The 21275-nt window shown below is 34.5% G+C and overlaps 1 protein-coding gene and 1 pseudogene across 2 annotated transcripts in view; both read left to right on the top strand.

The window, feature by feature from the left end:
* Positions 1-21275, top strand: part of SLC12A2 (solute carrier family 12 member 2) — a 97708-nt gene that overhangs the window by 49260 nt on the left and 27173 nt on the right. For both annotated transcript variants that reach the window (XM_020893502.2, XM_020893501.2), the window contains exons 11-17: positions 2155-2262; positions 3271-3394; positions 4398-4499; positions 5838-5993; positions 7289-7388; positions 12315-12426; positions 13962-14102. In XM_020893502.2, coding sequence (XP_020749161.2) covers positions 2155-2262; positions 3271-3394; positions 4398-4499; positions 5838-5993; positions 7289-7388; positions 12315-12426; positions 13962-14102 — 843 coding nt within the window. The remainder of the gene's footprint in view (positions 1-2154; positions 2263-3270; positions 3395-4397; positions 4500-5837; positions 5994-7288; positions 7389-12314; positions 12427-13961; positions 14103-21275) is intronic.
* LOC110137230 (peptidyl-prolyl cis-trans isomerase G-like) lies at positions 14111-20689 on the top strand (annotated as a pseudogene).

Raw genomic sequence — 21275 nt, 5'->3', positions numbered from 1 at the left:
ATGCCAATCAGATTTCTGTGTTGTTGCCTTAAACTACTAAAGTATGTTGTCTTTATTAAGTCTAAGTATGGAAAGTATGGACTTAATCAAAGTACAGGAGTTTGGTATATGTAAATCTGCTTTTCTAATTTAAGTAAATTTTTTAAAAGTACTTTGTGAAGTGATAGAGAATGGAAAGAAAATTCTGTCAAATTATTAATTGCTTATCACTTGGAGAAATGAAGAATGGTGAATAGAACATTACTGAGGAGCATATAAATGGAGACTCCATCATGAAATCTATATAAAGGCACACTATATAATGCTATTTTGCATATAATTGATAAATATGTGCACATATAATTGAGTCACTATCGTAAATGTTTAATTTTATTTAGTTTTATGTTTCTTATTTCTATATTTTAATGTCCTCAGAAACCTTTGACTCACCATTGTTTAATAAGCAAAGTGTGATGATCATTCACTACTGGTAAAATTTATAATGGATAGAGCAAATTAACACTACCTAAATCCATTAAACAGTTCTTCAGAATCAACTTTATATTTTGACAGATTTTGAAGGTACACAAGGAACAGTGCTATGAAAACCTACCCTATCTACTTACCCTTCATTTGTATTCATTGGTTGTTTATATAGGTATAGTATTTTTCTCCTCAAACCAATGAAAATAAATTATAGACATCACAACATGACAGATTGAAGTATTTAGAACATTCTTTACAAATGTGGTTGAATTATCCTACCCAAGTAATCCCAGTGTTGATGAAATACTGTTGTCTAAATATATATTCCATATTCATAGTTCCTCACTTCTTCCAATAATGCCCCAGTTCATTTTTTCCTGATCCAGGATTCAGTCTGTTGTCGCACATGGCCTTTAGTTGTGTTATTTTAAAATGATTTAACCTAGAGGAATTCACAGCCTACTTGTTTTTAATCTTTCAAGATGTTGACGTTGAAGGGTTCAGGCAATTAACTTTGCATTATGCTCCTCATTTTGGGGTTTATTTTATTGCCTTCTCATCATCTAAGTTAGTGATCTATTTTTTTTTTTTAATTTAACTTCCTTATAGGGAAATATTTGAACATGTTCAAAGGGAGAGAAAGCAATCTAATGTACCTGACATACACATTTTCTAGCTTCATCAGTTATTAAAGCATGGCTAGTGGTGTTGTTTATGACCCCCAATTCACATATTACTTAGAGGCAACTCCTAGACTTAAATCTTTTTGACTGGATATTTCTACTTTTAGCTTAAAAAAATAAGGATTCTTTAAAAACAAACAAAAAACATAACCACAATACTAATCTACTATCTTAACGTCAAAAAAAAAAAAAAAAAAGAAACAACCTTCCTGACAGAAGTGTATCATACCAGTTTGGAGTATTATTGTGCACCTTAGTCTGATTAACTGTCTAGATCTACCTACCAGTTCACTAGAAATAGAGGTGAGAGAAACAAATTAAACAAGACAGTGGAGATTGTCAGCAAAATCCAGAGCATTGGGTTTCTCTGGGAGAAATAATATAATAAAATGTAAAGAAAGGATGAATCTGTGGATTGAAAAAGACAAGACAAAACCACTCAATATAAAGTGTAATCCTTTTGTGGATCCTGATTTGAGCGAACTATTTTAAAAAACAAGAAAAGAGAAAGAATTTGGGAACTGTGGATGCAATTGAGTATTTGATGCTGTTAAAGAATTAAGCAGTTTTTAAGATGTGACAGTACTGTAGTTACAGTTTTTAAAAGTTCTTACCCATTAGAGGTATGCACTGAAACATTTATGCATGAAATGCTATCTGGAACATTTATGTGTGAAATGATTTATAATAATGCAAAGATTGGCCTGTTGAAACTGATGCATATTTTGTAGTTTGGCATGCTCTTCTTGCTGCTGTTGTGTTCGTCTTTGATGTTGTACAAAATAAAAAAATTTTTTTTAACATTAATTAAGGGTTGGTGATACATCATTTTCAGAAGTTTGTAATGCATGTAAGTAACCATTATTACTGTGGACTATTGCTTTTGTTATCATATTCTCCCCAGTATTACTATCAGTGTTCTTTATAGGAATAGTAAAGATGTATAGTGTTGTGGATTTTTTTGAATTGTATATGACTTACTTTTCCATTGTTGTCACTTTTTAAGGTAATGAGCATGGTGTCAGGCTTTGCACCATTAATTTCTGCAGGTATCTTCTCAGCCACTCTTTCTTCTGCATTAGCATCTCTTGTGAGTGCACCCAAAATATTTCAGGTAAGTATTTTCACATTGCAAATTTTATTAAAGAGGTAGGCAAGGAAATGGGATTTTTAATATTTTTAAGTGATTTATTTACTAATGTCAGCCCTGTGTATTTATTTGATACATGCCAACACATATATCAAGAGTGGCATATTTAATTTTATGCACAGAAATGTTGATATGTATATGTATATAAACAGTTGTGCATTTATCCACTGACAGGGTATAATTTTTTAGTAGTATTTCTGGAAATGGTAATGAGTTTTTGCTTTTTTGACACTCTGTTAGCATAAATTTTCATGTCTTAGCAAGGATTAAAAGTACCACAAATCAAAAGAAGATACTTTATCTTGTTCCTATTAGCATAATGCCAAAATAAGTGTTTTATTTTTATGAATATTTGAATGTCTAGTATGTACCATACATTATGTTAGGTGCTCAGGATATAATGATAAATAAAACATTATCTCCCTTTAGTGAGCATCAAATAAACAACTGATACTGCATAGAAAGTACCTTTTATTACTAAAACAAATGAAGTATTGATTCTGCAGCTTTGTTCTTAATTTCTTGTCATAATTAATACAGAGAGGTATAGAGTATTTCCTAAAACTATTTTCAGTATTGTTTTAAGAAAAGTGATTAAGTTTTATAATTAGGATTTTTATTTGCTTTAGGTCTTAGATTTGGACTTGGTTTTCACATCTATCATACTTCTCAAGCTTCCACACTTCTATATATATGCCTGCTTCTTTGACTTTTTATTCATGTAAGACTATCATACTGCTGTGGGATAAAATAGATTAAAAGTACAGTGTATTCTAAATCTCCTGCCTTTCTGATACTGGAAATGTTTGAATCTTCTTTACAATTTGTTAATGACGCAGTATGAGAAGAAAAAAAAGAGGACCAAGAATTAGAAACTTGGATTCGTTTCCTGATTAACCTGTTGTAACTGTGAGCAGATCTGTATGTCTTATTTCAATGTATTCCATTTTAATGTTTACATTTCTTTATTAGGCTCTATGTAAGGACAACATCTACCCAGCTTTCCAGATGTTTGCTAAAGGTTATGGGAAAAATAATGAACCTCTTCGTGGCTACATCTTAACATTCTTAATTGCACTTGGATTCATATTAATTGGTTAGTCTGTACATGTGTGCTAATGTAGATTTTGGTGCATTATAGTATTAACTGTCAACATTGAGTCATTAAGTCATAAGATACTACTTTGCCTGCTATACTAAGTTTCTTTTTAATCAAAGGAAAAGAGTGTTTAGAAAATACCCTAGATAATAGCGTTTGTTAAATATTTGCTCAAGCTCATACCCTCACTAACTCCCTATCAGGCTAAAGGGAGCTCCTACGTTCTTATCCCTAAAACAAGTATGATAATAGCATAGGGTAAAGGATCCATGAAGGTAGAACCTCTGCTGATCATTTTGGCTCCTTTGCCTCTGATTGTAAGGAAGCTACTGGGTCTTAAAGAACTTTTGGACTTTTGATTATACCATGGAAACTAACTCTCATCTAATGCTTAAAAATGATCTGGTATAGCTACTTTTTGAGAACAGTTTGGCAATTTTTAGTAAAGTTTCCTATGATCCACCAGTTTTTAGAGCTTTGTACCCTGTAGAAACTTGCATATATAAGAATATTTTTAGTGTCATTAATTATAATAGTGAAAAATGGAAACAACTTGAGTGAAACAGCAGAATAATATTCAGCAGTAAAAATGTGAGTAAACTTGGTTTTCATATGTTAATATGGATGAATCTCAAAAATAATGAATGTAAAAAAAATCAAATTACCGAATGATAATGTAGTATGATGTAATTTATGTAATTTTCAAAACAGCCAAAACAGTGCTCCATAATCCTTGTGAACCATATATGTGTAGGAAAACAGTATAACGTCACTGGAAAGAATATTTCAACTTTGGGAGAGTGAGTCATAAAGGAGGTTTCTACTGTGTATGTAGGATATGATTTAAAGTATATGAAGTATGTATAGCAGAGTTCATTAAATTTGGGCTGTGGATTTAGGAGCACTATGCATTATCTAAAGGTTTGAAATGATTCATAGTTTTGAAAAGTTACAAAATGTTTAATATGTCTGTATAATGTGCTTCATGTTTCTTTTGCAGCTGAATTGAATGTTATTGCTCCAATTATCTCGAACTTCTTCCTTGCATCATATGCACTGATCAATTTTTCAGTATTTCATGCATCACTTGCAAAATCTCCAGGTGACTTTACATTTTCTTTAAAAGTTTCGTAAATGTGGCAGTGTTTGATTTTAGAGAAAATAAAATTTAAATACATTTCAAAAGATGGCATTTGTGGAATTAGTTCACTAATGCTTCATTCTGCCTTTATAGTTGAGTCAAATTGAGTCTTCAGAGATCTTTTTGCAGTTTATTGGTAAACAATGTTTGTTTCTTGCTTCAAATAATTTAAAATAGCATTAATCTCAAATTCTGGCTAACTGTGAAAGAATTATTTTGTTTTTTCCTGTATTTATCAGTTCTAAGAACATTGTTATGATATAGTACCCTATCCAGGAATACTTTTAACACAATGAGTTCTGTGGAATTCTAATATAAGGGGTCTTCATCAACTGAAAAATTACTTCATATACAGTTTTTATGGGTATTTTGTTATAAACCATGACAACAGTTGGACATCAGAGAAGGAAATGAAGTAACAAAACACTATTGCTTCTATGAGCCTAGAAGTTTCTCAGAACAAGAAAGATAAAACATGGGAACTTAGGACACAAACATCTTAGCTTCAGTTTTTAAGAATATAAAGTTTAGAGATGGATGTGGGTGTAGCTATAAAAGGGCAACACAAGAATTCTTGTGTTGAACTTTTCTTTATCTTGACTATTTTAATATCAATATTTTAGCTGTGATATTTTGGTATCATTTTGCAAGATATTATCACTGGGAGAAATTAGGTAAAGGGTCCCCAGAATCTCTACATTCTTTTTTAAAACTTTGTGTGAATCTGCATTTATCTCAAAATTTAAAGCTTAATTTTTAAAAAAGAATATAAATTTTATCAAAATGATATACTTTGCCAAATAGTAAGATATGTTTCTATAGTTTTTCTAGAAAGTAGATGAGGTTTTTTTTTTAACAATTCTGAAGAACAATTTATTTGAATTGTTTTCTATATTCATTAACATATGGATGTGTCTTGTGCTAAAAACCAGAAAGTAAAATCTCACTATTAAAGACTCAACTTGAAACCTAATTTTTTAATCTTCTCTGATCTTTAGCATTCACTGAGTTTAGGTTGATTTGTATTTTTTAGTAAGGACTTTTTGAATAGGGAACTAGTAAGATAGGATAATGTTGGTGTAAATAGATGTGCCCACTTCATGGCTATCAAGAATCATGACATAATGATCAGTAATGATCTATGACTTTACTGTTTAATTAGCTTTACATTTCACATTTAAAGACTTCTCAGTGTAGCAAGCACAGAGAAATTTATTTTGTGCATGCATATGTACCACTCGCTGAAGCAGATGAGGTAGCTGAGTGATTTTATTTATCTGTTTTATTTGTTTCTGTTAGGGTGGCGTCCTGCATTCAAATACTACAATATGTGGATATCACTTCTTGGAGCGATTCTCTGTTGCATAGTGATGTTTGTCATTAACTGGTGGGCTGCACTGCTAACATACGTGATAGTTCTTGGACTTTACATTTATGTTACCTACAAAAAACCAGGTCAGTAGTCTTCTCTCTTACTATTTAGTATTTCAAGCTAAAAAATGTTTAGACACTCTTCGTACCTTTTCATATCTAAACATCCATCTTTTGTATTTTGCAAAGGCCCTTTGCATAAAACCTAAAATGCTTTATTTCTAAATATATGTAGTTTTAATGAAAAAGTTACTTCAAGACTTCTTATTCTGTGGAATTTCATTCTTACCCATGAGTTAAATTTAATTAATCCTATTTGTAGAAAAATAACAAATTCATGTAATAAACATTGTTTTACTCAATATGTTTTAAAATTAATCTTTGAAAGGATTTTATGTAAACAGTAGTTTCTATTAGCTTGATAAGCATTATATGTATTGCCTACTGTGGTTTAGTACCTACTATAATTTGTACCACAGAATCACAAAGTATTGGAACACATAGCATAGTATCTTCCCACTAGCTTACTGTGTAGCAAGGAAAATTAGACAGATGTACTTAACTGGGAAATAAAGAGGGAAATAGTTAAAGATTATTTAGAATGTGTAACATTGATAACTGCTGGGTATATCTCCACATAAGCAGATGCTGGGATAGGTTAGAATTAGGCCAGTTATTTAGTGTGATAGCATGTAACAGGAAAATCTATTGAAAAAGACTTGAAAAGTTGTGGCCCAATAGAGTAGATTAGGAAGAGATGACAAGAGTAGTTGCAGTGTAGTTATTTTAAACAGTGAGGAAACATTTTGTAATCCCAAGTATGAGACAATGAGGTTTTGGATTAGAATGGTGGCTTTAGAAATGAAATGGACAAAGAAGATATTGTTTTAAATATCTTAGAAACAATTATTTCTCTAATATGCCTATTAAGTCTCTATAAAGTAATATGTCTAAAATCATCATTTGTGTTTAGACTGTTTATTCAATAAGAAGTAAAATTTGCCTTGATGTTCAAATAACTTAAACAGTGAAGTACTATAAATAGTACTTTATAACAATCCTGCCTCTTTCCTTCTTGACGTTTGGCTGTATAAACAATAATTTTTAAATGTTTTCTTTGTTTGCGAGACTCATTTTGAGTTGCATGCACAGCATGTTTGCAGCCCTTTCATCTCGTCTTTTCCAAGTTGTATATTTTCTTTAAATGTTAATAATAGCTCAGATTAGCATTGTCTTAATTTCATGCTGTAGACTTGAACTATTGAAATTCCTGAGTACAACAGTTTATTTTAGCAGCTGACTTTTTAAATGTGAAAGCATTGGTTATTGGTGACTTGTGATCACCGGTATTATCTTGCATGAACACTGTCCTCTCACAGATGTGAACTGGGGCTCCTCTACACAAGCTCTGACCTACCTGAATGCACTGCAGCATTCAATTCGTCTTTCTGGAGTGGAAGACCACGTGAAAAACTTCAGGTAAGTGATCAGGTAACACAGAAACATTTGTCTTTGATGGCAATCAGTTCTTCATTTATTGTTTAGTAATATTTTCATGTGGTGATAGTTCATGAAAAATTATCTAAAAGCATAGAATATTGTTGCTTGTTTGGTTTGATTTGAGCAGTTTTTTCAAAAACAAGGTTGAGGCTTCTCAAAATTTTACAAAGAGAAAAGTTATCATCTACCTTATAAAAATGTTACGAACGTTTTGGAGGTCTCTTTTTGAAGGCTTTTAAATAGGTATCATTAAACCCCCCCCCCCCCCCCCCGTGGCCATTCAAGTTTATAACTATTAAGGATGAAATTCATAAAAATACTTGTTTCATAATTTTACTAAGGTGGTAAATATTTTCATGTTAGTGGCTTTGTTCTCACTGTGGAACTAGCAATCAGTTTTTGTGATAAAGAATCAATGTCAGAGTAAAGAGCATTTCTTACTACTTCTTTCAATATATTACTTCTTTCAATATATTCTTTCAAAGATGGTAATGATAACCCTATATGCAAAACAGAAAAAGAGACACAGATGTACAGAACAGACTTTTGGACTCTGTGGGAGAAGGCGAGGGTGGGATGTTTAGAAAGAACAGCATGTATATTATCTATAGTGAAACAGCTCACCAGCCCAGGTGGGATGCATGAGACAAGTGCTCGGGCCTGGTGCACTGGGAAGACCCAGAGGAATCGGGTGGAGAGGGAGGTGGGAGGGGGGATCGGGATGGGGAATACATGTAACTCCATGGCTAATTCATGTCAATGTATGACAAAACCCACTGCAATGTTGTGAAGTAATTAGCCTCCAACTAATAAAAATAAATGAAAAAAAAAAAAAAAAAAAGCCCAGCCCACCTGGTAAAGTCATACAATTCTTTAAAGGCTTTTAATCCATCACTTCAATGCTTAATTCTCTTGAGAGGAAAAGAAGGATGCAAAAATTCAAAACAAAAGTGAAGCTTGCTGCAACATCTATGTATGTGCCAAGGTATCATTACAGAAATGATCTGAATATAACGAAATATAGAAGATCACAGTGAGAAATTACAAGAGACGAGAAAAAAACTGTGACAGAAATACTGATACTGTGACCAGCAACACTTGAGTGCATATCTTCAATAAATATTGTAAAAATCCAACAGGATACATAAATTTGGCTCTAAAAAAAAACAAAACAAACCCAATATATTCTTTCAATATATTAATTCAATATGTTTTCTAATAGTTGATGGGATTCAGTTATTAAAGCACTGTTGTAAATCCAAAAGTATTAATTTATTTATATAGATTCTTAAAAATTATAGATAATTGTTAAGTGTAGATAAAAGTAGGCTTGTTCTTTTTAAAAAATATGCCATTAGACAGTCATTCTCCTACTGTTCACGTAAGCCTGGTTCTGAACAGGCAATTCCAGTCATGAGTAATTGCATCTCATTGGCTTCTGCACAGTAATCACAGGAATAAGTTCCTGTTTTCAGTAAAACAAAAGACAAAATCTTTTTAAAAGAAAATTTCAAGAGTGGAAAAGTGCCAGAAAAGAAGTGCTCTACCAAATTTCTCCCAAGAAGAAAAATCTTTGTATTAATATATACTTTTTGTCACTCTTTGAATATCCACCCCCTCTCCCTTGCCCCCACCAATTTGTTTTCTCAAATGAAAGATTCCCATAGACCACAGATCTTCAGTTTTGGAGTAGAAAGAAACAGGGGAAAGAAATGAGAGCTCTGGGAGGAAAACTTTAATTTCAGCACATTTTTAATGTTTTGAGTAGTTAATGCAAAGTATGGCAGAAAATAGAAATCCTTCCTTTGCGTAAAAAGCTGTGTCCCAGAACTGAGAGTATGATCAAGAATCAGAATTAACTTGCCGTCAATTAAAAAACTGTTCTTTGACTTATTATAGAAATAGGAATTTTTTAAAAAAACTTAAAAAAAAAAGTTTACTCTAACAAGTGTTCTAAAATTCTTATCAGAATTATACATGAACATATTTAAAAGAGGAAAAGCTTACATTTGTTGTGAAAATTAGTTGTCCTACTTCTCAAATCCCTATTTCTTTTATGCCACTGGTAACCCATTTCAACTTTTAGCTGAATTGTGTAGTATTTACTTCATATTCCCCAAAAGCATGTTTGTCTTATTGTATTGTTTGATTTCTAATTTTAGGCATTATCTCTCGATTTCTTTCATCCATGCATGCCCATTACACACACACACACCCTTCTCTTTACCCTATGCTCCCAGTATATTTTTGTGTCATTATTTTGATTAGATTAGACTTGATGTCTATATTTGTATGACTTCTAAAGCATAATTCAGAGCTTAGCCTTGTAAATTATGATTGCTTTCTTTTCCTGCACAGGTTTTATGTTTTCTGTGTAGCCAATAAATTGTTTTTCCTGTTTCACTCTTTATGTATCACTGTCTCAGCCTTCACCAAATTTGCCAAAAGATTTTGTTTCCTTCACTTCATAGTTTCTGTTTCCTTGAAGTGTCTTTCTTATCATTTCCTGCCTCTTTAATTTGGGTTCTTAGACTTAACCTTGTCTAAAATGTCTGCAATCTTGGGCTGGGGAAGTTCTGCATTGGGGGCGGGTCTCTCACTCAAGCCCTTAACGGAGATTAATGGGACCATGATGGTTCTTTGAGAAATTTTAAGTCATCTTAGAAGTTTTCTTTTTTAATTTGATTAGATTTCTCAGAAAAGAATCTTTTAATCTTTGCTTACTGATAAAATTCTGGCTGCCACAGTTCTGAGAGCTAAGTGAGAAGGCAGCTTGGAGATTCCAGTTTCCAGCATATAGCGAATGTTCTCCTAATTTCCTGCTTAAAGTAGCTGCTTATGCCCTCAGCTACTGCTCCCAGACCACAGGCCTCTAACAAATAAGCCCTAGCCTAATAGGGTTGGAGAAAGGCAAGGACAGTTGCCCATTATAGTGATGGAAATGACTTGGGTTCATCTAGATGCTTCTTATACAAACTTTAAATCAGTTCTTATTTTTGTTTCTTTAACACGTTGCCCCTGCCACTTCCAGAGGCATCTACTGCCTGTCAGTCCTAGGCATTTTGATGATTCTTAGGTGTAAAATCAGGTGGCTTCACAGTTTTCTCTTATGCTCATTTATCACTTAGCCTTTTCCTGATTTGTCAAATCCTTTATTGTTCTTGCATGTGCTTTCTGGCTTTCAAAATTTCAGTGCAATTGTGTCCTATCCTTTTCTCCATATTTTGGTGACTTAAAAAAAATCCTATCATACTATGGAGATATTTAAAGAGGGAGTAAAGATGAAGGCAGATATTCACACTAGAATAGAATATTCTATTCTAGTAGAGAGAGTCTCTCTACTAGAAGTCATCCCTAATATACTTTGTTCTGTACCTTTTTTTGGTACAATATTATACCCAAATTATGTCTTTGTGGTATATTTACTAACATGTTTACTGTTTAGTAAAGATAGGGACTACAAGTTCATTTCCCACAGTACGAGGTTATATTAGTAATAGGTTAAACTACCTACCATAAGAAAAAGCTGAAAAAACAAAGTGGCTAAACAAGATGGAGATCAGTGTTCTGTGATAGTCCAAAGGTAGATGGACAGTTTATGGCTGCTACATAGATTGGCTGCACTTGGTCACTCAAGCCCCACATTTCTTCCTTTTACCTCATCAGCCTGCCATTCCCTAGGGTATGTTTTTATGTCCATATGGCCAAAGACATCACCAACTCCACAGTCTAGATCACAGAAAAGGGAAAGAAAGTATGGAGGGTGACCCAGGTTCCTTTTAAAGGATAGGATGAGGAATTAGGAACATCATATGGGCTGGAAATCAGTCATAGGGCCACTTTTAGGAAGGCCAAGAAAGGTGGTGTTTAGTTGGGGAGCCATGTAACCTGCTAATGCTCAGATGGAGAGACTGGACTACTAGCAGTCTCTGGGCCTTTAGAAGATGACTTCATGTTTGGTTGCCTCAAATCTGTTCCTCCAGACAGAACTGGCTTTTCAGATGGCTTGCTAAAATTCTGAATCAGTTCGTAGTCTTTATTCAGCTTTTCCTGCTTATTTTATGAGTATGGTTAGGAGCTACTAACTAATTTAATAGGTAAGTCTGAATTCTTAGTCTCTTTGCTCTTTGTTAAAGTTTTAACTATACACATTGTTTTAATAAGTTTTTGTGAATCTGTTTGAATTTATAAAATGGATATGTGAATATTTTTTCCTCAAACAAGATTGATTTTTTCTTTCTAGTCAATGAAAATCCAGTTAAAAATACATGAAAAATCATGGGACTGTCTTATTTTTGGAAAGGCAGTTGAATTAATTTTGGCTTTCCATATAGTGAATTAGAATTAAAACTTTTAGTTCAAATAGAAACCTTGTCTTCACCATAGGTGATTTTACTTTAGAACAACATTCATTAAAATTAAGCTAGATTCGGGAAGACTGATGTTACTAAGCAGAAGTGAGTATGATGTGATCAAGCTAAGAAGGAGAGGGACCTGTTCTTTACATGAAGACATGGCCATGTTCTCAGGAAGTTTTGTGAACTCTGTGAAAGAATTGTTATGTTTATTACCTTTAGAAGATGAAAAGCTGTTACATGTTTTTAATCGGACATAGTCATTTCTTTCTGTAGTATCTCCCAGAATCCTTTTGTATATTACCTATTAATTTAGGATATTTGGTATGATGTTTGCTCAAAGAAGGTTTTGTTCTGCATTTCTCATGTACCAAGGAACCCTGGTTACATCATCTTCTATGAGAATCCTGTAGCCTGTGTCTTGAGGACAGTTGTGTAAAGGAGAGTCTAGTATAACAATGTATTGTTATAGAAGCAACTTGAAATCATGTCCACGTTATCAAAACCTTAAATTTCTCTAATTACATTTCTCCTTTTAATCTTAAATTAGGCCTCAGTGTCTTGTTATGACAGGTGCGCCAAATTCACGCCCAGCTTTACTTCATCTTGTTCACGATTTCACAAAAAATGTTGGCTTGATGATCTGTGGTCATGTGCATATGGTAAGTCCTAGTTTTGTCTTCTGTATTAAAACATTTTTCACTCTTTGTATATCATTTGTAATTTGTGAATCTTTCTAGATTTGAAACAATTTGAGTAGCTCTTAGGAAGCAATATTGCTTTAGCTAAGAAAAACAGCCTACTAAGGAGTGAAAAAAACTAAGAAACCTGAATGGAATTCAGTATGTGTTTTTTTCTTACTGATAAATCTCATAAAGTCCTAAGAACGCTAGGAATATTTACTTGTCAGAATAAAGAAGAGGTGGTGGACAAATCATGGTACTGATAAATATTTAGTATCTGGTATGTAAAGAGTAGGGTGAAATCTGAATTCTTGCCCATTCATTTTAGTTTTATTCATGAGTAAGGAAATTACTAAAAACAGGGGTAAATGTTCATCTGAAAGTAGTTTTATTTTTGGCTTCTTAGCTAAGATCACTAGATGATGGATCTTTTCTGCATAAGAAACTGGAGTATTTATTTACCAGATTAACTTACATCCCAGGCTCTATTGCTCATTTTATTTTGGTATTAGAAATGCATGTTATATGCCCTATGTCCCAGCCCCTGCTAGAGTTAATCTTCATTTTGTTTAGTAGTAAAATGTGTGTGTAGGGTAGTGGAAGAACACACTGAGACACTGACTCCACTTGGGACCTGTGGAATTTCACAGTCTGTCTCCAAGTAGAGCGATTCAGATTGGAGTCTTGAGCATAAGAAATTGCACAGAGGCAGTTTTTCTACTAATAATGATAAATTGTACTATTCCTTGTCTTGTTTAGTTGCTAAGTCATGTCTGACTCTTTACGACCCCGTGGGCTGTAGCCCACCAGACTCCTCTGTCCATGGGATTTTCTAGGCAAGAATACTGGAGTGGGTTGCCAGTTCCTTCTCCAGTTCCTTGTCTTATTCATGTATAATCAAGGTGAACTTTTAATCTTATTTTTAGATTGTTTTTTCTTAATACATTTTAGGTAAAACCATATACATTTCATGTGTTGCTTACAAGGAATAAAATAGAATTGCAAGTTGAAAAAACTCATTTCCTTTCATATGTCATTGTTCAACAGAAGTACAAAGGAAAAAATGAATTTATATAGCTAACTTTGACTTTTAATGATATTTCTAGGTTTCTGAGAATTAACTTAGACATTTGAGACAAATGAAAAACAAGATGGGAAACTTTCCATAGAAAAACAGAAGGCTCTTATTTTTCTCTGTGTAATCTCTTCTCCATTTTCAGTAATTTATAATTTCTCTCATTTACTACTACCAATACTTATTTATTTTTCAAAGTCTGTGTTTCCTTCTCTTTTTCTTTCTGTGCCTTTGTTCCATCAACACTGTCTTTTCATAATCTTTATTGAATATAATTCACCCATTTGAGAGTAAAATGCTAGCATTATATTTTACTTCCCTTCCACCCCCACTGCCATGTTTAGATGCCTTGTTTAAGCCAAGATAACAGGAAGCTTTTTTATGAAAATGGAATGGATTACCTTTCAGTTAAAGACTTATTAATATTTTTACCTTAAAGGGCCCTCGAAGACAAGCTATGAAAGAGATGTCCATTGATCAAGCCAAATATCAGCGGTGGCTTATTAAAAACAAAATGAAGGCTTTTTATGCTCCAGTACATGCAGATGATTTGAGAGAGGGTGCACAATATTTGATGCAGGTAAATTTCTTACCTCTTTTAAATGATAATATTTTAATTCTGTATAAGTGTACAAAATTTTTTTTATTCCAGGTTTCATTATTCACATTAATAAAAATTGTAAACCTTCATCATATCTTTATTACTGTATACCACTACAGTTTGTGTAAGTTGAGAGTTAAAAGGCCTATAGAAATACTGTGCTGTTAGCTGATAACAAAGAACCTCTTTGTGAATTATCTTAGCCTATTTCTGCCCTTTTCCTAAGGTGTTTCCCATTCACTCCCTGCTGCAACTCACTGGGGTTTTTGGAGAGAGTATTAAATAATGACAGTCCTTATTTAATTTTTTAAGAAATTTTAATTCCTTATTTTATTTCTCACTATTATTTTACTAGTTCTAAACTTACACTTATCGTAGGTATTGTGTTTGGCATAGTAACCAGAATATAGGATTTGGAATCAATCCTAGGTTTAAATGCTAGCACTGCTACTTCCTTATTATAGATTTTGGACCAAACAAAAAAATTATTTAATTTCTCTGAAACTCAGTTTCCTCAACTCTTAAGGTTGTAGGAAGACAGTGTTGGCCAACTTATTTTTATAGGAACCTCTTTCTTCAAAAGAAAGCGTCAAGCAAAAGCCCATTGTTTTGTTTTGCTTTGTTTGAGCCACTTAGTTAAAATAGAGTGGGAGATTCAGAGTACTGTCACTGGCCTTTTTCTATTTTGTGTCTTTTAAAACTTGACAAGCACATGGTTAAGAATAGCCTAGGCAGTCCTCTGAAATAATAAGAGGTAGAAGTAGGATTGCTTTCACAGACATAAAGCTCTATCGAAATTGTGGTGTTGAAGTAGGGACAGACATTTCAACTGAGTAGAAACTGAGTCTTTGATAGGAAATTAAATACATGACAGAGATGACACTGAAAGGATGAACTGGGAAAACTGATTATGTGGAAAAAAAAAACCAGGTCTTTATAAAGATGAACAAAAAACATTTCCAGGTGAGTTGAAAGACCTAAACAAGAACAGAAAAATTTTTAAGCTTTTAAAAGAAAACAAAATAAATTTTTTATGTTGGACTAGGGAAGAAGTTTTTAAATGAGACACAAAAAGTTGAACTATGAAGAAGAAACCAATTATTTTTTTTTTTAGTTAACATATAAAACTGCTTCTTAAAGAAAACATGAAAATGAAAAACGAAGCCATAGACCTAAAGGAGAAAACATGTTATCAGCAAAAGAATATGGTCCACAATATATAAAGAAATACTATAAATCAATAAGTGATTTTTTAAAAAGGAGTAAAAGACATGAAAAGAAGAGGAAACCTAAATGACAGAAGTAAAAATTAAAACCATAGTACAGTCTTTAGTGCCTTTCTGGTGGTGGTAGATTTGAAGTGCTTTAAAGGACCAGACCCTGGGAAGACGAGACTGGACTGGTGCAAAGAATTTAAGAAGGCCTGCACAAGTTATTTAGAAGATAAAAGATAATCAGGAGCAAAATAAATTGGATCAGTTTGTCCTTGATTTTTCCCTATTTAAAGGGTGTTCACTTGAAACTGTATTTTACTCAGATGTCAAAGTAATGACACCATGGGAATAAAGGTTCAGCATCCTAGATGTTTTTTTGAGATCGCCATTAATAATCAACCTGCTGGAAGAGTTATCTTTGAATTATTTTCTGATGTGTGCCCCAAAACATGCGAGAACTTTCATTGTCTTTGTACAGGTGAAAAGAGGACTGGGAAATCAACTCAGAAGCCATTATATTATAAAAGTTGTCTCTTTCACCGAGTTGTCAAAGGTTCAAGGTGGTGACTTCAGTGAAGGAAATGGACAGGGAGGGGTATCCATTTAAGGAGGATTTTTTGAAGATGAGAATTTTGCTGTTAAACACAATAAAGAATTTCCCTTCAGTGTATCCATGGGAAGGATATAGATGCCTCACAGTTCTTCATAACAACAAAGTAAGCTCATTTAGATGGGTATCATGTTGTTTTTAGGCAAGTGATTTATGGTTAAAAAGTTGTGAGAGAGAGAAAACCAGAAAACAGATGCAGCTAGTAAACCATTTGCTGAGATGCAGATACTTAGTTGTGGGGAGCTAGTTTCCAAATCTAAAGAAAACAGAAAGACTACTGAAGAAATCTATCTGGGCCCAGCTGTATGTGGTCTTGCTCAATTCAGTTCAGTTGCTCAGTTGTGTCCAACTCTTTGCGACCCCATGGACTGCAGCACGCCAGGCCTCCCTGTCCATCACCAACTCCCACAGTTTACCCAAACTCATGTTCATTGAGTCGGTGATGCCATCCAACCATCTCATCCTCTGTCATCCCCTTCTCCTCCCGCCTTCAATCTTTCCCAGCATCAGGGTCTTTTCAAATAAAGTCAAATCTTCGCATCAGGTGGCTAAAGTATTGGAGTTTCAGCTTCAGCATCAGTCCTTCCAGTGAATATTCAGGACTGATCGCCTTTAGAATGGACTGGTTGGATCTCCTTGCAGTCCCAGGGACCCTCAAGAGTCTTCTCCAACACCACAGTTCAAAAGCATCAGTTCTTCAGCACTCAGCTTTCTTCACAGTCCAACTGTCACATCCATACATGACTACTGGAAAAACCATAGCCTTGACTAGATGGACCTTTGTTGACAAAGTAATGTCTCTGCTTTTTCATATGCTGTCTGGGTTGGTCATAACTTTTCTTCCAAGGAGTGAAGTGAAGTGAAGTCGTTCAGTCATGTCTGACTCTTTGTGACTCCATGGACTGTAGCCTACCAGGCTCCTCCCATGGGATTTTCCAGGCAAGAGTACTGGAGTGGGTTGACATTTCTTTTTTTTTTTTTTCCCATTTATTTTTATTAGTTGGAGGCTAATTACTTTACAACATTGCAGTGGTTTTTGTCATACATTGAAATGAATTAGCCATGGATTTACATGTATTCCCCATCCCGGTCCCCCCTCCCACCTCCCTCTCCACCCAATCCCTCTGGGTCTTCCCAGTGCACCAGGCCCGAGCACTTGCCATTTCTGGAGTAAGCGTCTTTTAATTTCATGGCTGCAGTCACCATCTGCAGTGATTTTGGAGCCCCAAAAAATAAAGTCTGACACTGTCTCATCTATTTGCCGTGAAGTGATGGGACCAGATGCCATAATCTTAGTTTTCTGAATGTTGAGCTTTAAACCAACTTTTTCACTCTCCTCTTTCACTTTCATCAAGAGGCTCTTTAGTAGTTCTTTGCTTTCTGCCATAAGAGTGGTGTCATCTGCATATCTGAGGTTATTGATATTTCTTCTGGCAATCTTAATTCCAGCTTGTGCTTCATGCAGCCCAGTGTTTCTCATGATGTACTCTGCATATAAGTTAAATAAGCAGGGTGACAATATACAGCCTTGATGTACTCCTTTCCAGATTTGGAACCAGTCTGTTGTTCCATGTCCAGTTCTAACTGTTGCTTCCTGACCTGCCTACAGATTTCTCAAGAGGCAGGTCAGGTGATCTGGTATTCCTAGCTCTTTAAGAATTTTCCACAGTTTGTTGTGATCCACACAGTCAAAGGCTTTGGCATAGTCAATAAAGCAGAAATAGATGTTTTTCTGGAACTCTCTTTTTCCGTGACCCAACAGATGTTGGCAATTTGATCTCTGGTTCCTCTGCCTCTTCCAAATCCAGCTTGAACATCTGGAAGTTTACAGTTCTCATACTGTTGAAGCCTGGCTTGGAGAATTTTGAGCATTACTTTACTAGTGTGTGAGATGAGTACAGTTGTGTGGTAGTTTGAGCATTCTTTGGCATTGCCTTTCTTTGGGAATGGAATGAAAACTGACCTTTTCCAGTCCTGTGGCCACTGCTGAGTCTTCCAAATTTGCTGGCATATTGAGTGCAGCACTTTCACAGCGTCATCTTTCAGGATTTAAAGTAGCTCAACTGGAATCCCATCCCCTCCACTAGCTTTGTTCATAGTGATGCTTCCTAAGGCCCATTTGACTTCACATTCCAGGATGTCTGGCTCTAGGTGAGTGATCATACCATTGTGATTATCTGGGTCAAGAATATCTTTTTTGTATAGTTCTTCTGTGTATTCTTGCCACCTCTTTTTAATCTCTGCTTCTGTTAGGTCCATACCACTTCTGCCCTTTATTGTGCCCATCTTTGCATGAAATGTTCTCTTGGTATCTCTAATTTTCTTGAAGAGATCTCTAGTCTTTCCCATTCTGTTGTTTTCCTCTATGTCTTTGCACTGATCACTGAGGAAGGCTTTCTTATCTCTCCTTGCTATTATTTGGAACTCTGCATTCAAATGGGTATATCTTTCCTTTTCTCCTTTGCTTTTCACTTTTCTTTTCACAGCTATTTGTAAGGCCTCTTCAGACAGCCATTTTGCTTTTTTGCATTTCTTTTTCTTGGGGATGGTCTTGATTCCTGTCTCCTATACAATGTCATGAACCTCCATCCATAGTTCATCAGGCACTCTTTGTCTATCAGATCTAATCCTTTGAATCTGTTTCTCACTTCCACTGTATAATCGTAAGGGATTTGATTTGGGTCATACCTGAATGGTCTAGTGGTTTTCCCTGCTTTCTTCAATTTAAGTCTGAATTTGGCAATAAGGAGTTCATGATCTGAGCCACAGTCAGCTCCCAGTCTTGTTTTTTTTTTTTTTTTTTTTTTTGCTGACTGTATAGAACTTCTCCATCTTTGGCTGCAAAGAATATAATCAGTCTGATTTTGGTATTGACCATCTGATGAGGTCCATGTGTAGAGTCTTCTCTTGTGTTGTTGGAAGAGAGTGATCTTGCTAAGAAAGACAAAAAGAAAAGGCATAAATCATCCTTTTCCTCTTCTTCATCCAGCAATTCAGATAGATTGAAGCAATTCTCAGTCCTCTTCTGATTCTGAAAGTGCTTCTGAAGAGAAATAAAAAAAAGAAAGAAAGAAGAAACATAGGAAAATTCTCATAAACACAAGAAAGAGAAGAAGCAAAAGAAAAGAAAAGTGCATCTAGTGAAAGTGAGGCTGAAAATCTTGAATCACAACCCCAGTCTACTGTCTACCCGGAAGAAATCCCTTCAGTACCTGAAAACAGATTCCTAATGAGAAGAAAATTCTCCTAAAGCTGATGAAAAAGAAAGAACAGGAAGAAAGGGAGAGAATGTAATCTACCTAACTCCCAGCCTGCTTCATACCAGAGGGGACTTTTAGTTACTAAGTCTGGCAGGTAAATTAAAGGTCTAAGAGAACCAAGGCATTATTGAACTCCTTCTAGATCCAGATCAAGGGATTGTTTCAGGTGTAGCAAGACTTTTCCACATTGGAGGCAGGAGATGCAGAGAGCTCAGAGAATGAGAGTATCAAGTGGTGAAAGGTGGATTAAAGGGGATAAGAGTGAGTTATATGAAATAAAACAAAATCAAAGAAGCCCAGTTAGAGTAAAAGAGAAAGAAAATAACTGATCATAGGCCATGTGTCTGTGAGTCCAAACAGGAAAAGTAAAAAGGAAAAGAAAGTTAAAGACCAGATATCTTAACATCAAAGAGAGAGAAATCAGAAGAAATTCAGAAGATGATAAACATAAAAGAAGGTAAAGAAAAGTGCCATATCGAGAAGTAGGAGTAAGAGCAAAGAGAAATCCAAGAGTAAGGAAAGAGACACAAAGCATAACAGACATGAAGAGGATGAAGTCAAGGAAAAGGGATCATGAGAATATAAAGAAAAAGAAGACCCTGATTCTAAAGGAAAAGATCAGGAAAGAAGTAAAGAGAAGTCTAAACAGGATTCAGAAGCAATGAGCATGATCATCATAAAAATAAGGACAAGGACAGACGTGCACAGTCTAGGAATAGAGAATGTAATATAACTAAAGGCAAAAACAGTACAACTGTAGAACCAAGGAATGAAGCAGAAGTAGGGACAGGAGCAGAAGCCATGGTCAAGATCGCAGCAGAAGCAAGGAGTATCATAGATACAGAGAACAGGATTAAGAGAAGATGAAGGTCATGGAGTTGAGAGAAAAGAGCAACACCTTGGAAGATCAAGAAGTAAAGATAGGAGGAGAAGGAGGAGAGATACAGGGAGCTCCAAGAGAGAAGAAAGTCAAAGCAGAAACAAAGAAAATTACAGAAACCAAGAAAGTAGAAGTAGCTCAAATACTAATAGGGAAAAAAAGCTGATAGAGATCAAAGTTGATTCTCAAAAGTGAAACAAAGTAATCAGGACAATAAACTAAAGTTCTTCACTTTGAAAAATAAGGAGGATGAGAAGACCAGATCCTCAGTGGAAAAAGAAAACCAAAAATCAAAGGGTCAAGAAAATGACCACACACATGATAAAAAAAATTGATCATGAATCAAGCCCTGGAACAGAGAAGACAAAAGTGTATGAGTGAGTTATGTAAACTTCTTATTTCCATTCTGTCTAAGATTTTAAGTTTTAGAGACTTTCTGATGAATCTCCTTTATGTTGTTTTCTTCTTTTCATTGTTTTGGAGCTATGCTTGTCTTTTTTTTTCCCAGTGTGGACTTTACTGAATTGATCTTTTGATAATCTGCAACCTGGATAATTTGTACTGCTAAAGTTTTAATAAACTTAAATGGGAAAAACAAAAAACCATAGTACAGCTTTATTCCATACCTGTCATATTGACCAAAATCACGTCTGCCAGTCCCAAGTGTTCAACATGGTGTAGAGCATTTGGAAATCTTTACACCGCTTTGGTAAATGTGGACTGGAAAACCAATTGGGAAAGCAGCCTGGGAATATTCTGCATCTTTGAAAGTGTGGATATCCCAAGACATCCCACTCTCAAGTGTATACCACAGAAAAACTTTTACATCTGTGGAGAATGCCATATGTTATAAAGGCCATATAAGTTTCATGGCACTCTCATTTGTTACAGTGAAAAGGAAATTAAAGTAACTCAACAACCATCAGTCATATTATTAAAACTGTGGCATAATTATGCAGCAGAATTCCATACAGTGGTGAAAAGGTACTATACATATAAGCAAGGGTTAACCTCAGGCAGAAATGTTAAGGAAATCTGCAAGTTAAAATAAGAACATAAATAATGTGAAGATATTATAAATGTTTAAAAATATGTAACTTAAAAATTCAAACATATATGCCTAGATTATGGAATATACAGTAAAAATATAAGGAGATCTTGAAAAGTATTCATAGTGTGCTTATATGT

Source organism: Odocoileus virginianus, chromosome 3, assembly GCF_023699985.2.
Source record: "Odocoileus virginianus isolate 20LAN1187 ecotype Illinois chromosome 3, Ovbor_1.2, whole genome shotgun sequence".
Lineage (NCBI taxonomy): Eukaryota > Metazoa > Chordata > Mammalia > Artiodactyla > Cervidae > Odocoileus > Odocoileus virginianus.
This window is presented reverse-complemented; position numbering and strand designations above follow the sequence as displayed.